We start from the raw sequence: 17,940 nt of genomic DNA on the forward strand, positions 1-17,940 counted from the left end.
GGCGAGCAGGGGCTACTCTTCCTTGCAGTGCGCGGGCTTCTCATTGCAGTGGCTTCTCTTGTTGGGGAGCACAGGCTCTTGGCACACGGGCTCAGTAATTGTAGCACTTGGGCTTCAATAGGTGTGGCTCATGGGCTCTAGAGCGCAGGCTCAGTAGTTATGGCGCACAGGCTTAGTTGCTCCGTGGCATGTGAGATCTTCCTGGACCAGGGCTTGAACCCGTGTCCCCTGCATTGGCAGGCAGATTCTTAACCACTGCGCCACCAGGGAAGTCCCCAGCATTTATTTTTAAATGAATATACTTGTTACGAAAACATCCGCCTAAGATTAAAGCTAATCCCCTATGGACTTCCTCTAAGGTGTCACTCTGTAGGTCGACTTTTGAGTTACTCAAAGTATTTAAAAGCAGTAATATGATGCCTGTTTGAAATTATGTTAGAAATCATATTTCCAACTAACTTCTCAGATTGGCCCATGTCCCAATTGGTTCAAATCGTGCTTTTCATTTACAGTAAGTTCACACACAAATCTCACAATCCATGATTATTATGGTGTGAGGCTTTATAGGTATAAAGAATGCATTACATTTCATATGTCTGATCTTTCTTTCCCTATCAGAAAACTAAGGAAAATTTTAAAAATCGAATTTGTTTAAATGACTTAAGAGAATGCTTCCAGTGAAAAAAGACCTCCAGTATTAAAACCACCACAACCTTTCAGCCATAGAACATGGTCATTAAAAAATGAGTCTTACCTGACTTCAGCTGGTGGACTTGGGGAATAGGGATTTGCAGAACAAGCTAGAATTCTAATGACTGCTCCAGGATGATAGGTTTCCAGAACGTGAACGGCTGTAGGATACACCTGTTGTTCAAAAGCAAGTTCCACATAGTCTTGGCTCTGGAAATTAGGCGGCGTCCTCTTAAATGGCACAGGAGCACTGGGACACTGATCCCACCATGTTCCATAAGTTCGAAACACAGCTGTCTGAGTGAAGTCACCAGAACTCGGGAATACATTTGGTACACCTGCTAAGTTCCACATGGTATAGGACATGCTATTCTCACTCCCATAATGGGAGCTGAAATCCACTACTTCTTTGGCATACTGGACCACCTCTGCATTGAGAGGGGAAGTCCGGCTGTTTGCTTCTATAGTTCTATGGCTGTTCATCATTTCTCCTCTTGTAGCTGTCCTGGCTCGGCGCCGAAGGCACATATAATAAAACATAGTCAGAACTGTTAACATGGGAAAGACTGGTGGCATCTAGGTGCGAATTAGGAAGCTTCAAAAGGTCAGGTGTCCTCGGTAAGACGCGTGAACTCTTTGAAGGATGTTCTAAAAAAATGAATGGCTTGTTGAAGTAAAATAATTTAAATAAACAGAAAAATGCATGGATAAGGTAATAAACAGGATTTTTACCCAATGTAACTTCCCAGAATGAAACAGAAAAAAACAACATTCACGTAAATGAGACTCTCTGGTATAATTTATCTAAGGTACTTTTAAGAAAACTGAATACTGAAAATGTATACAATTTTATGCTATATGGGAAGCAAAACTGATATTACAAGGCAATGGCAGATGTATGACCCAAAAAAACCTATTTTATGCAAAATTATAACTATCCTTCAAGAAATACTAAGTCCTTGAACTTTTAAAATTAAAATTATTTAAAATATACGAGGAGCCACTAAAGTACTGCTGTAAATCCAAAAGGATCTCAGGCATTTTATAACTTCACATTTTAACAAATGATTCCCTATTGTTAATTATGACTCACTTCCGAACATGCGAAGTACAGATTCCACATTATGGGAATATAGATTTCTGGAGCTGACAGTTAATCCAGACCAACTATATTAACTGCCTCACACATCACAGATCACCAGACAGTGTTTAATTTATAACCCCTAGCATTATTTGTGAGGGTAGTCCATGGCTGGCTGGCATCTGGTTTGTTGCCAGCTACTCTTAGAAATCACTCACCCCAGATAGAATGGTCACAGGATACATACCAGAAATGCAAAGGTTGGCACTCATCCATGTGGCCTGACAATTGCACTCTGATTTCAGGTACAAATGTTGAAACATGACATTCTTTTACCTGTAAGACAAGAGTTTTAGAAAATATTTTTATTTCTGACTTAGGAAGTCAAATATCCCAACAAGATTATTATCATAGATAAATAGCTACTTATTAGATACAGAACGTTCAAATTGAACACATCACATTTTTCTGAATTGTGTGGACAATTTTGAATAATTAATATATTTTTAAAATTTTATGACAGAATGGAATAAAAATATTATTCATGAACCCTTTTTATATAGAGGTTGCAAACCCATAGCTTATGGGTCAAACCATGCCAGCAGATATATTAGAACCAAATAGTGATTTTTAAAATTTGGAGGAGTTTGCAACCTTTAACAATCAAGAAAACCCTGTTGAGAAGAGGCCTGGTGGCCACTCCTGTTCCCAGCCAGCTCTACTAGTTTACAACACAGGCCTGGCCCCTGTCTGCACTGACTAGTAATCTCTTGTCTACACAAACAGGGAAATCAAGCATACTCATTTTTCTACCTGTAAAGTCTTGAGTTTAACTTCTCCTAAGTAAAAGAAGGAAAATAAAACAACTTTTCTTTAGTAGAGCAAAACGTTAACACTAAGATTATAAAACATAAAATGCCTCTCCAACCCAAAACCTCTAACAGCTTTTTGTTCTTACGTACAAGATATAATCTAAAACCCTTGGTTTGACATTTCAAGGCTCTCCTCAAGCTAGACCCATTTCTTTTTGTCTAATGCAGTAAACTCTTTCACTTTCTAAACACCCTTCATATTTTACTTTAACTCCACCTCTACATTCCTTTTCCAGCCACTTTGTTCCATAAGTAGGCTTACTATCTGGTACCACCTTTGTATCAGATATATACCTTTGTTCCACGAGGGCCTACATTAGGACCAAGTTTCTTGAAGGAAGGAATCTAGCCAAAGATTTCATTTATCAAAGTACTCAGTACATAGTAGGCACAAAATATGTCACATGTTGACAGAAAGATGATGAGCAAACAAATAAATTATACAAATCTAAAATAACTTAAAATTAGATAACAGCAGCCTCTTCCTCTCAATCCCAGCCAGATCCAAACACACTGAAATGCCTGACAAAATATAACCAGCAAAACAGTAAATAAAGAGCTGAGTTAGAAACAAATGAGGAAAACCCACAGTTGTGAGAAACAAAGAGGAAAGTCAAAGGGCGGAGAGCAGGAGCTGAAGCTAGTATGAGTCAGGGAACCAATTATGGGTCTTAGTGGTTGTAATAAGGGGACTTTCTAACACACATGCAGAGAGGTTATTTCAAGCCACAGGTCACATTTGGAAGAAACTTCATAAAGCCAAATTCAGGAAAAATCACCCTATCTGTAAAACCAGGAACGCAAAAACTTAGTCCACCGGCCAGAAAGCCAAAGTACACTTGACATCAACCTAGGCAGTGGCGGAAAGTCACCGGAGGGAAATCAGAACCCTGTTAGGCGTGTACCACGCAGGGTGTGTGCCTAAGTTCACACTGTCTTCATGGCTGAGAATCCCTATACCATCCCTAAGCCAAAAGATCTAAAAAGAAAGAGTGGTCCTGAACTGGTAGGGGCAGATGTGAACCTCTTTGCAGGGATGCTTCCACAACACGAGACTGACTAAACCCTTACTAAAGATGCATCACAGCACAAACTTACAGACCGTAAAAGAAAATGAACCACAGGGACGGACAGTCAGTAGGCAGACACACTAAATGGAAGAACTTGCACCCTAAAAACAAGAAATAATAGAACACTCTGAACAAGACTTTTTCTGAAAAGACTAACAAAGCATGTATTAAAATAAATAAGGAGTTTCTGCAGCACATGCTCTAATGCTGACATATCAGGAGTTGACAAATCAGATTCACCTCAGGACATACAACACCAAGTGCTAAAGTATAGGACAGGTTATAAATGTGGGGAAAATAATTATCTAGAATATCACCTCTTTATTCAAACATTTCACCTACCACAAGTATAAATATGTCAAATAAAAAAATTTACAAATGCACAAATATCAAATCTTTAACACCAAAACCTGAAATGAAATAGCTCTTTCTTTTACCACATACACTTTATTTCAAAATAGGCCCCCGGGTAAATTAAGAAGTGCAATTTTCTGAAGAAGTTACTTTGCCCATCTCTTTCTCAAAAGAGAATTAATGAAACAAATTTAAACTGCAAAAATGAAATTTATGAAATAAAGAATAATGTACAAGTATCCAACTCAATTGACAGCTCAGCTAATTTGGAAGACTGTGGATGTTTTATTCCTGGAAATCTTCAAGGGAAGGACAGAAACCCATCTGCCAAGGTGGATGGATGGGTCTGACTGTATAATCTATGGACATCACCCCTCCCTCCACAGTCTATAAATTGCTGCAACTGAGCTCCTTTTACTTTCTCCATAAAACTGCATTTATCAGAAAGTAATAGTTTTATAAAACCAAAGAAACATCTGCAAAATAAGATATCATCATTCATGTGAACATTCACAATCATTCTTGGTGAAAAGGTAGAGACAAATTGTGAAAGACAAATTCTATTTGACCGACTAAGCCAAGAACTTTACAACTGTTTCCCAGCTAGCTTTTACCATCATAGATTATGGGATAATATCAGAAACAGCAAGACTGTCGTGTGGGCAATATCATTTTTAAGCTGTTGTTAAAGTAAAATTTTGCACTGAAGTAACATATGTAAAAGTGAGTTATAACTTTATAACATATAAAGAAGTTTACATTTACGCATGAAGTTTACATTTTCACATTTACATATGAAGAAGTTCAAACTTCTCAGTGGAGAAGAGAAATGTAAATGGATGCTTGATTTTTTCCAACTATGGATAACAATAATCTTTAGAGTTAATTTTTTGTGAGATAAAGCTAAAATGACAAAAAATTTTAAAAGAAGGAAAAGCAGTGTAAAAAAAAAAAAAAAGCACTGGAAAAAAAGCACTGGAAAAGCAAATATATTTATTCTTTTTCCAGCCATACTATTTGGGAAAACGTAATGAAGTTAAAACCTGTTTTTGAAAACAAACATGGCATAGAAATAAAAAAGGGAAATGTGTAAACCCATTATTAACATCCTTCTTGATTCTAAACTCCTTTCCAGTCAACTAAGATGACACATAAAAGTGTTTGGGGGGTGGGGACGAACATATGGAGAAGAAAGGATAGCTCACTCTACTTTTCCCTGGGAAATGAAGCTGAAAAAGGGAATAGAGCCACAGTTTCAGGACTCATGTGGGCAGCAACGACCAATGCAGAAGTTTAAATTGTCCATGTACTATCTGGACTTTTGCCAAGGCATTGAGGCAATTTGTGATAACCAGTGAATATCCCAATGGGCACTGAACCAAATGCAAAAGATACAATAACTCCCCTTTACAAGGAGAATGGAATTCAAAGACAAAATGATTTTTCCCACCTGGTGCAAATAAACAAATATTAGTCTGGTACACTAAATTTGTCCAAGAGGGTGACTATAAGATACACCTTTTGGGAGGTATATACCTTTCTTTTCCAGTTCATTCAAAAAGCTACATTATACAAGGATCATTTTTACACTGAAATGTCTGTAATATATTAAATGTGCTTTTCAAATCATTTTGAATATAATAAAACATTCGAGCAAAACAAAAAAAAAGCTACATTAATTTTAAGGATTCTCACAATACGTAAAAATATGATTTTCCATTTAACAAAAAGTCTGAAATAGAAATAGGGTGATCTTTATTTTACAAGTTATTTTATCTAATCAATTGTCAACAATGATTACGAAGCAAGAAATTCCCCACAACTCACTGAAATTTTATACCAGCACAATCAAGGAATACAAAACAACAGCCATTTTAACCTGCATGAGGAGACTCTCACACACCTTGGGAAACAACTTGCTTTATGCGACATATTATTTTAATACAACTTTATTTTCAACCACATCTTTCATATTATAAAACGCTTAACGAAGTTAAACAATACAATTACAGAGAAAGCAATAACAGTGGAAAAGAGAAATTAAGAGGTATAGACAAGGGAGAACATATGTTTACTACTGAGATTTGAAGTGAGGTGGGGAGTCGATGAGGCGGAGAGAAGCAGGATGGCAGGAGCTGCAGAGAAGATGGTGGAGGCAAGAGGAGGAAGGAAAAGGGCTTTGCATGAAATCAACAAAAGGAGGCAGTTGGGATGAACTCGAACGCCTAGGTTCACGGCGTGATAGAATAACCTGGAAAACAAGTTTAAAACTCTAAAGAGGATTCTCAACTTAAAGTCAAAAGATATGGGAAAGATAAAAAGGCCAGGCAAAAAGGCAGAGTCCTACACTGAAGGCAAGTCATAACACAATACTCACTTGTAAAATAGCCCACAGAGATGTGCCAATGAAGTGACAGAAAAAAACGAGGGTTTCGGCAGCCTTGCAGGATGTTACCAAAATGTCACAGAAGGCGTAATGTGGTAACAGATCAAGAAGAAAAGGCTGAACTTTAAACGCTGTCATTTCTGATTCCTGATGAAACTGATCAAGAGACACTGCTTTAAGGAAAGGACTTTTCTGGTTGAGTCTAGACATCAAGACACGAGGGAGTGGAGGAAAATATCAATCAAGAAAAGAATGGAATTACACTTGAACTTGGTGCAGCAGCTGACATAACCAGCCCCCTTCCCTGGCCTGGCCCCTGTAGGCTTCTACGCCACCACACACTCTCCGATCTCCTCCCACCCCTCTGGTAACTTCTCAGCCTCCTCTCTGGGCCTTCTCCCTCCTCATTCTTCTAAAATATATAGAGGTCCCATTAACGGAAGGCTGTCTTCTTGATAACATGATACATGAGAACTTCCCACCTACCTTGGACCAGTCTTCTCCCAGTCCCTTCCACTTCTACACACCCCACCCTTCCTGTAGACCCACCAGAACCTCTACCACGGCCTCAACTGCACTTGTGCTTTCACACCTCAGCATCTTCAAGTCTCCCACTGAGGCTGCGTAGCCCTGGAATTCCCTTGCTCTTCCTCTGCTTGGCACCCTCTTACTCATCTTTAAGGTTCAGACCTTATCCACTACCTGCTTTTTCCTTGCTCTTACATTTCGTGTGCCATTTCTTACATGCTGAGATATTTTTTCTACCTTAATAGACTACGAACCCCTCAAGTTCTAAGAATGTGTCTTAATTAGAACTGTATCTTGAGGGCTTAGCACATGCCAATATATACTCAATAAACATTTATTCATTTTTTTGGAGACTGGCAGAGTAGACGGCAGAAGAGAATTAAAATAAATAAGTTTAAAATAGACACAGAAATAAAACCCTTCAATATAAGGCACATGTAGACCAAAAAATGAAGCAAAAAAAGTTCCATATCTTGATATAGAGAAAAAGAGGGGGGAAATGGATAAGGAAAACGGAAACACAATAGGTAAGAATCAAACGTATGACCTTCCTTGAAGCCCTCCAATAAGGAATAGTATATATATTGAAATTTTACTGTTCAAAGAGAATGTAAAAAAGTGGTAACTTTTTGTACTAATTTCTGTTAGTACAAAAGCAGCCTTGAATACGTAAAAAGACCTGACCTTGGCCACAAAGAAACTCTGATTGAAATTAAAGAAAGATTCATGAAAGAGATGATTGGAGAGGTAAAAGAAAGCTATTCTCTCAAATATGATGATTTTTTTTAACACTCCAAATCTATGTTAAGACCATACGGTGATTATGGAGAACTGGAAAAACTGTGGATGAAAAAGAAGTTCTTAAACAAAAAACGGATAACCTCAAGCAAAAGAAAAGAGACAGGCCAAGAGAGGCAATAATATAAGAGTAAGGGTAAAAAGACAGGTTCATATTTTTCAGGTATTAGATATGCTATAGGGAGGAGCAAAGTCTTAACAAAAGCATCCCTTAATTACTTACAATGTACTATACTGAAAAAATACGACAGTGTCAGGAAGGAGACTATGGGGGGCTGAATATTATAACTTCACGTTTCTCTCTCTTCCTCTAAGTAAATTCTCCTCCAGTTGAAACATTTTTATTATGACTATAGTTTTTAATCAACAAGGCCCCAATATCGAATAAACAGGTTGAGTTCTTAACTGAACCATGTGGATGAACAGAGAGAAGAGAGCCTCCTATCCAGCTTCAAGGCTTTTTGAAAATCCAGGCATATAAAGCAGAAGGAGAAGGCAAGGGAACCAACCAGGAAGAAAAACCTAAAGGCCAGGGAAAAATCTTGAAAACCAAAGAGGTAAACAGTATCCATTTCTCTTCCAGCAATCAAGGTCAGCTTTGAAAATACAAAAAGTATGGAACACAGTGGGGTCTTCCAAAATTTCTACTCAATTAATGAGCAAATGGTCAGGACTAAGCAGGAAGTGCCTAACCAGTGAAACTAGGAATAAACTTGTCAGAAAACAAAGGAGGAGGTTTAGAATCAATTTAAACTAGGAATTGACAATGGTTAGTTCTACAGAATGTTTTATTTCTCCTCTTTCTTTCCTAGACTTTAACAAGCATATCTAAACTTACGAAATATTTCATAAGCAATCTTTAGTAGCACGAAAAAGGAATTAAGGAGTCAATGTTAAAAACACACACACACACAACTGTAGGATAAATGAATGGTGATTTTCTGATACAATAGATCTGGAAACCCTCTTCCTACCCAAGATACTATCTCACAAGTGACAAAGAGGGACATATTTCTAATTACACAGGTATGACACTATAAAGTACCTTACTTACAAATGTCACTAATGCTATATCATCTCTATTTTACATGTTTCTTGTTTAATGATGAATAAGAATAAACCATCTGAATGGGAAGAACTATAATAACCCTAAACCTTTAGCAGACACACAATGTATATTTAACTAAAACCTACAGTATTAAAAATTAGGAATATCTGGTGGCAGATAATTTTAATGGACACACTAAAGAGAGAAAAAAAATCTCTCTCTAGCTATTAAAACCACAAAGTAAATGTGAATTTATTTTAGCCAAATACTAACTATACATTTGTACATCAAAATAAAGAGCATTTTACCTAATAAAAATATACTGAATTTATTTGGCCTTCCTAACAAAAATCCAAGTACAAGATCATAGGTATGTCATTGCTAGCCATTCAAGCTAAAAGAGCCATTAGTTAAAATGGCGTAATACTGTTAATAACTTTGGGGTATAATTTACTTTCCAAAACATATACTCCATTTTAAGTGTACAGTTCAATGAGTTCTGACAAAGACATATACCAATGCAACTGCCAGCAGGACCGAGATATAGAATATCTCTATTCTCCCAGTCACCCATCCACTCCCTGTGCCAGGAAAAAACTGATCTGCTTGCTGTCACTATAAATCAGATTGTCCTTTATTCTAGAGTTAACATATAAGTGAAATATGTATGTACTTTTGTGTCTAATTTATTTTGCTCAGCATAACTGAGATTTTTCCCTGTTGTTACATGTAACAGCAGTTTGTTCCTTTCTTGCTAAATCATATCTATTATACAGACATATTCATTCACCTGCTCACAGACATTTGGGTTGTTTCTAGGACCAAAATGTTTCCAAAATGGCTGTAACATTTTACATTCCCACCAGCAATAAGTGAGAGTTCTAGCTGCTCCACATCTTCATCAACAGTTAATACTGTCAGTCTTTAGACATTCCAGTGGGTGGGTGGTGATACCCTACGGTTTTAGTTTGCATTTCTCAATGGACTAGTAATGATGTGGATCATCTTTTCATGCTCTTATTTCCCATACGTATCTTCTTCAGTGAAATGTCTATTTTGCCCATTTTCATTGGTTTTTTGTTTTCTTATTATTTATTGAGTTGTAAGAGTTCTTTATACATTCTAGATACAATCTTTATCAGATATATCTTTTGCAAATAGTTTCTCCCAGTCTGTGCTTACCTTTTTTTTTTTCCTATAAATTTATTTCATTTATTTATTTTTGACTGCATTGGGTCTTCGTTGCCGTGAGCGGGCTTTCTCTAGTTGCGGCGAGCAGGGGCTCCTCTTCATTGCAGTGCACAGACTTCTCATTGTGGTGGCTTCTCTTATTGCGGAGCACGGGCTCTAGGCTCGTGGGCTTCAGTAGTTGTGGTACGCGTGCTCAGTAGCTGTGGCTCATGGGCTTAGTTGCTCCACGGCATGTGGGATCTTGCCAGAGCAGGGCTCGAACCTGTGTCCCCTGCATTGGCAGGCAGATTCTTAACCACTGTGCCACCAGGGAAGCCCTTGCCTTTTCATCTATTTGATAATATCTTTTAAAGAGAAAAGTTTTCAATTTTTAAGGGCAATTTATCAATTGTCTTTTATGACATATTTTTGTGTCCTAGCAAATGTTTTACTTAAGAGCAGTTTCAAAAGAATAAACCCTAAGACAGATAGTGTTTAATACCTTAAATCTGAGAACAGTTAAATACAGATAATTCAAATTTTAAGATATCAAACTGGATGCTACAAACACTTCCAGTGGGAATACAAAATGGTACAGCCACTTTGGGAGAGTCTGACAGTCTATTATAAAGTTTACATACTCTTACCAAACCATCCAGCAATCCCACTCTTAGGTATTTACCCAAGTGTATTAAAACCTATATTTAAACAAAAACCTGTACACAAATGTTTATAGCTGATTTATTCATCATCATTCCAATCTGAAAATATCCAAGATGTCCTTCAACAGGCAAATGGATAAACAGTGGTACACCTACCCAATGAAATACTACTAAGTAATAACAAGGAATGAGTCACGATTCAGGCAATAGCAGAGATGACTCTTAAAATGCATTTTTTGACTGAAAGAAGACACAAAAAGGCTACCTAACTGTTTAATTTCATGTACATGATACTCTGGAAAAGGCAAAATTATAGGGAAGGAAAGCAGATCAGTGGTTACCAGGGAGTTAGGGGAGAAGACAGGGTTGCTTCCAATGACTACAAAGGGGCCACGCAGAAGAATTTTTACAGCAATGAAACTGTTCTGTATGCTTCTGTTTTCAGTCTTTGCTATGGACCAAGACAGTCAAGTTGGAGATTTGGTATCCCAGAATCGGCTTGTTTATGGGCATCCTAGCTTATTAGTCTGTTTTTGACCAGCACACCCTGAAAGATATCTACTAGTTGGCATGTCCTGCCCGTTCATTATGCACAGGGCAAAGCCTGATCTTAGAGCCCCAGCCGCTCACCTGGCCATTGGAGACCACCTGCCCAGAAAAGAGACCTTCATGACTTCAGAGAGATTCCCAACCAGGAACAAATCAGTCACTACAGATCTGAATTTATATATATGAGTAGAATTAGCCATCTTAAAGACATAGAAATAACTTGGGTAATTAGAGAAAGTGGTCTCCAACAAAAGCTAATGCAAAAAATAGAAGAGTTTTAAAATAATAACTATTATCTTTAGTGTGAATTAACAGGGCATAGGATCCATAAAATAAGTACAAGCTAATTTAGAAAAAAAAATTTTTTTAAGTTCGTGGAAATTAAAGTCATGGTGTTCAAAATAAATTGAAAATCTAAATGAAAAAAATAATAAGTAACCTGGAACACAGATGCAAGATACCTAATATCTATATAAAGTGAATTCAAGAAGAGGTTGAAGCTGATGAAAATTCAAGAAAATACTGTAATATTTTAGAAATTCTTAAGGAAAAAGAACTGACTCAAACTCTTACTCACATAGAAAAACAAAGAACAAACAGAAAACTGTTTCTGGACATGGAAGTATACTTCCCATAACTCTTCTTAAAAACATTACTCAAGAAAGTATTCCAGTCAAAAAACAAATGAACTAAAGTAACTAATTTTTAAAAAGGGAAGACATAATATTCTAGTAACCAGTGACCTTATAGTTAAGTCTAAATCATTATAGATGCAGTAGTGGTAAAGTTGAAAAGGATGGTTAGGGAAAAAAAAACAGAAGACAAGTGATTTAAAAAGGAAATCAAATCAATAGAACCAAGAATGTGGGGAAGGCAAGGAGTCAAGGTCTCACCTTATTAAATGGAGGTGTGAGGGCAACAGAAAGTCAATTCTACATGGTTTTAGAATTTCCAAACTTGCAGGGGAGAAAAAAAGTAAATACGAATAGGTTAAATTTTCCTATTAAGAAGTAAGCCCTTTTGCAAGCGATCCTTGTAATGGAGTGATTCTGTATTTTGACTATGGTGGTGTTGACAAGACCTACATAAAATGTCAGAGAACACACATACACACACAAGTGCCTGTAGTGATAAAACTGATGAAATCTGAGTAAAGTGTGCAGATTGTGTCAATGTCAATTTCCTGCATGTACTATTGTGCTACAGCACAATGTTACCACAGGAAGAAACTGGGTGAAGTATATACACAAGATCTTCCTGTATAATTGCTTTTAAGTGCTTGTGAATCTATAATTATCTTTTTTAAAAAGTTTTCTAACAATGCAAAATAAATAATAAATAAAGACAAATTTTCAAGTTGGGAGGGGGGGAAGGTTTTAAGGAAAAATGAAAGTCTAGCTAAATGATGTTTTACATTTAAAGAGAGGAAAGTAAAGCAAAATGATGTAGAATAGCTGAAAGAAACATATGGGCAATAAAGATCTATCCAGTATACACAAAACTGACAGAGATGGCAACAGTAATATCAGAAATCATTAAACAGAACAAAAAAATTTATAAGATTAAAATCCACTAAGAACAAACATCTTTAAGGATGAATCCAACCAAATTCACAGTCACAGTAAGAGACTAATATATTTTGCTTACTGATTTGTCAGTTTTGAGAAAACAGTAAATAAGGATATAGTACAATGAATGTGTCAAACCAAAAACAGGGAAAGGACAGCTTATCAAAAATGTTTTGGGAAAATGTCCATACATTTAGAAAAGCAAATTTAGAATACAATTGATCCTTGAACAACGCAGGGGTTAGGTGCATGGGACCTCTGTGCAGTTGAAAATCCATGTATAACTTATAGTTGGCCCTGCATATACACAGTTCCTCCTTATCCTCAGTTTTGCATCTGCAGATTCAACCAACAGTGGACTGTGTAGTGCTGAGCATTTACTATTGAAAAAAATCCACGTCATACTGGCAAATGTAATTCAAACCCATGTTATTCACTGGTCAACTATATTATCAAAGCAACCATTTTTAAAAAATCTAAATATATAATACAAAATATCCAATAAGAGAATATGTACAAAGAGTATTTTAAAATACGGAACGGAAACTCAGGAGGCCATAAAGGAAGAGAACACAGAACTGACAACATACATACTAAAGATTTCTACATGGCAAAAGCTCCCAGAAACAGCATTTAAAGAATAAACTATGAAAAAATACTAGCAAATGGTGTACCAGGTCACTGATAGCATGGCATGTAAAGAGCTATTACAAATCAGTAAGAAAAAGAGGACACTTCAACAGAAAACTAAGCAAAGAATATGAACAGGTAAGTAACAAAACATTTACAGATATTCGACTCCATCAATAAGCAGACAAATGCAAAATTAAAACAGTAAAAATACTACTTTTCATCCATAAAATTACTAAAATATAAAAAATGATATCATTTTAGCAGTGATTTTTTTTCAGGAAAATTCTTTACATGTCTCTCACATTTCTGCATATCCTATAAGCAGGGTCACTGATAATCTCTGTTCCAAACTATCCTTTCAAGGGTATTTATACAGCAAACATTGTTGGCAGATAAAGAGAGGTCTCCCTCTGGAGTAGAGGGAAGGTGTTTTTTTTTTTTTACTATCCAGCATAATAAAGATAATGTCTCTCTCTAGGGCAAAGGTTAGGCAGGTTTACTTGCAGCCTATTATGAACGAGTCAGGTTCCCTAAGCTCAGGGTTCCTCTCTGTAATGCAATCTACTGCATGTGCTAGAATCATCTGACCCTCATCACATCACCCTGTGGAAATTAGGGTTCAAGGAAATGGCACAAGACAGTGATGATCCTCTGGCTACTGTTATTGCTGTGCTTTGTCTCTGACCCAGGATCTCATGTCTTCTACCAGCAACCATGAAACTATGAGCTTACAAGTAGGGTAAAACTCAGCCTTGACAATTCCTGGCAATGATACAGCAACAGCAGGCAGCATTCTCAGAAATTGTATAAATTTACTCTTATGGCAACCTTTTGAAGAGAAATATGGAACAATCTATCATAATTTTAAAACGTATCTAGCCTTTGACCCAGCAATTCCACATCTAAGCATTCACACTAAGGAACTAAGTAAATGTGCAAATATGTGCACATAAAAGTAATCCTTGAGGGTTTCCCTGGTGGCGCAGTGGTTGAGAGTCCGCCTGCCGATTCAGGGAACACGGGTTCGTGTCCCGGTCGGGCAAGATCCTACATGCCGCGGAGCGGCTGGGCCCGTGAGCCATGGCTGCTGAGCCTGCGCGTCCGGAGCCTGTGCTCCGCAACGGGAGAGGCCACAACAGTGAGAGGCCCGCGTACGGCAAAAAAAAAAAAAAAAAAAAGTAATCCCTGAGGCTTTGTTTCTAACAGAAATAAATTTGGAATAGCCTAAATATCACCAGAGGATTGCTTAAATAAATTTTGGGTTATTCCTACAATGAAATATCAAAATACTTTAAAAAGATAATATTATATGCACTAACACAGAAAGATGTTCATCAGTTATTACTAACTGGCAGTTACTGAAAATGATATGTAGTATACTGCCAGTTATGAAACACACATAGGCTTATACACATGTATTTTTAATGTCTGGAAGGAAAGAGAACAAGTGATTAAACAGTAATGATCTCTGGGGAATGGGGTTACCAGATAGGTGGGCACACCACACTTTTACTTTCCCCTTTGGCTATTTCTGTATTACTTGACTTTTTTTAAAGAACGTATACATTTATTTTATGATCTAATAACATTTCTAAGTATCTATTATAGCAACACTTGAAAATTCATTACATTTAAGATGTTCAACTGGGATAGTAAAATACAAATGGGCATGGTGCAGTCCCAGGGATCACTTCTATAGGCATTTATCCCTTAGAGCTACTGAAACCAAGTACAGAACATCCTAGGTCACAGCTGATGAGGAGAGACACACTCCACTTACTAGTACACAATGCAAAGTCAAAAGACATGCAGATTTTGAATCAAGCTGCTTTTCTAGGTACATCTCTGAGGAGCAACTCTAACATGGCGAGTTGTGAGTTAGCAAGAGAAGGGATTTATTTAACAATGGTTAATGATTCAACTGACCATGAGAAAGGCAAGCTAAAAAATAATTTCAACAAGAGGCAAGAAACTTTAAGGAGGGGGTGGCGTAGGGAGGAAGGGGTAAAAAAGGAAATCAACTTACCCTCACTAAATGTGTCCATTCCAAAAATATTTAGGCACTGTGTGAATCACTAGACACTAAAACACATTATAAAGCTAAAGTAATAAGACCAGCATGGTATCAGTACAGGAAGCCAGAGATTGCTAAACATTAATTCAGAAAAAGTCCCAAGAATATATAAGAATTAGGGCCTCAGATAAATACAGTACTTGCCATCAGTAGGGAAAAACAGAATTCAACAAATGATGATGGGGACAATGACTAACAACTACGAGAGAGGAAAAAAAGGGCCTTAATTCCGTCCTTACACTAAAATATAATTGAGGTAGGTTAAAGATTTCAATATGAAGAATAAGACCATTAAAAGTACTAGAAGAAAACAGAGGAGGATTCTTATACACAATTCACATGGCAAAAGGTTTTTCTTCAGAGGATACCAGAGTTAGATCCATGAAGTTCAAACCGATTATGTTGATCACAGCAAAATTTAAGAGGATGAGGCAATGAGACTAACCCAGTAAAGAAAGAAAGGGCGGTTTTTGTTAACGGGCCATATTTAGAAGTAGCAACATTTTACGATGTCACTGTACAAAGGACTATAATTGCATTACTGGATCGCGGCGCTAGTAAAAAGGAATTAACCATCTTACATTGAGCTGACCTCTGATTTTCAAGTCCATAGCACAAGGGAAGAGTATGAAAATGCAGAACTCAGAAAAGCCAAAATTTGGGACAGTAGTAAAAAGGAAAAAAGAGAGAAAGAGAGAGAAAGAAAAGAAATGGTACTCAGACAGGAAGTGTGGAAAGAAGGATCCATTCAATGAACGAGTAGGGCACCTACTATGGGGTGATGCGTACTGTCACTAGAAAAATAAGTACATGTCCCTTTCCCCCAAGAACTTAGTATCTAATAAAGCGCTAGAGAAGCACTGATGTCTCAGGAAAATCTCCCTCTACTCAACCAACAGGTACAATATGTAATATAGGACAACAGAAGCAATGAAGTGAGCTTTAAGTGGAAAAAAATGTACTTATATTCTGAACTTAAGAATACCAAGAAGCAGTAAAGGCAGCTTGTGTCCTCTAACAGACCAAAGCAAGCAAGATCCCCACACCTGCCGTAAGTCCTCCGGGGCATAAAGCCAGACACAGCATCTTTGCCAACGCAACTACCTGACCACAGGTTTAGAGCATCTTGACTTTCTACTTATTTGTATATTTTAATTAGTGACAGCAAGCGAGGCTTTGTGGCAACGAGCACTTGGGAAACCATCAAGGAAATCCAAAACCACTCCCATTGCAAACATGCTGACAAGGAGGCCAAGTGGATGTTCATCATCACACTGTATTCTAAGGATATCCCTAAAACACATAAACAGGGCTGCTGCCGGGTATCTCGTGGCAGTCCTGGATTAAGACATGGGCCTGGTTAGGTAAAAACCATCGGGTGCCAAAAAGAAATCAAGGAAGCACGCGCGGGAGGCAGCAAGTACACAGGCCGGCAGGTGGCCGACTCGGGGCTGCAGGGTCAGCACTACCCGCCAACCCCGCGGCGTAAACAACCCTGCGCCGCGCGCACTGGGCGACGCCTCACGCCCGGCAGACAGTCGAGCAGAGAAGCAGCGCCCAAGGCAAGTAAGCTGTTTGCAGGGTCACCAGCAAGCCCCGCAAGCACAGGCGGGCGGCGGGCCTGTAAGGCCGAGGAGGGGACCTCTTGCCGGGCGCCCGGGCTCCCCGAAGCGCGGCTCCGCCCGGGCCCGGCCCAGCCCCAGCGCCGAAAGAGGAAGACGGAGACCCGCAGGAGGGAGAAGTAAAGGAAGGGCCGTACCCTGCAGGGTCCGGTACAGGCGCGCGCCGTAGGCTCCACCAGCGACCAGCCGGCGCGGGGAGGCCGGGGCGCGGGGAGGCCGGGGCGCGGGGTCGACTCCCAGGCTCCGCGCAGCGGCGCAAAGGCGGCGCGCCCGGCCGAGCACGACCCGGAAGGAAGAGGCGCAGGCTGCGCGGAGGGGCGGGGCCAGGGACGGGGCGGGGCCACGGCGGCGTCTGGACCGCCCCTCCTAGGCCGAAGGGAGGAGCTTCCTACTGCCTTCCTTGCCAGAGTCGTACCCTACAAATTGCCTGTTACTCCCCAGAAGGCAGCGGTTGCAAATGTACTGCGGAAATAATCTCTTCCTCTCATCGGCCTGCTAGGACTTCTCCAGTCTAGAGTTGTTGGGTCAGGGGATGCACAGGGCTTACTGATGTTAAGGTTCTCAGAAGAAAAGTGGAACAAAAGTTATAGGCGCTCTAAAGGCATAATTCACCAAGTTTGCAAACCTCTTCTGTCCCAGATACAAGTCCTTCCTGCAGGCTTATCTCCCTCCCAACATTCCGAAGGCCGTGATCATTACCTCTGTTGAAGAAGATGCTCTCACAGTCTCCCTTAATCATTTTAATGTATTTTGAGTAGATACAATATTACCCTTTTTGTAGTTTGCATATTTATCTTGCATATTGCAAGGTTTCCATTAGGATGGAAAACATTTA

General features: G+C 38.7%; 1 protein-coding gene across 3 annotated transcripts in view; it reads right to left on the reverse strand.

Annotated features, from left to right (window-relative positions):
• Positions 1 to 17,351, reverse strand: part of FBXL4 (F-box and leucine rich repeat protein 4) — a 71,068-nt gene extending 53,717 nt beyond the window's left edge. The window contains exons 1-3 of one of the 3 annotated variants that reach the window (XM_081250529.1): positions 17,243 to 17,351; positions 2,019 to 2,107; positions 755 to 1,338 (exon numbers count right to left, since the gene is read on the reverse strand). In XM_081250529.1, the coding sequence (XP_081106655.1) occupies positions 755 to 1,266 (512 nt within the window). In that variant the 5' untranslated portion in view covers positions 1,267 to 1,338; positions 2,019 to 2,107; positions 17,243 to 17,351. Of the gene's footprint in view, positions 1 to 754; positions 1,339 to 2,018; positions 2,108 to 10,009; positions 10,772 to 15,435; positions 16,445 to 17,242 lie in introns of those variants that run through there. The other 2 variants (XM_081250530.1, XM_081250531.1) reach the window with 2 other exon arrangements.
• Between the last annotated feature and the right edge of the window lie 589 nt (positions 17,352 to 17,940).

Source organism: Mesoplodon bidens (genome assembly GCF_964165515.1).
Source record: "Mesoplodon bidens genome assembly, chromosome: 12".
Taxonomy (NCBI): Eukaryota; Metazoa; Chordata; class Mammalia; order Artiodactyla; family Ziphiidae; genus Mesoplodon; species Mesoplodon bidens.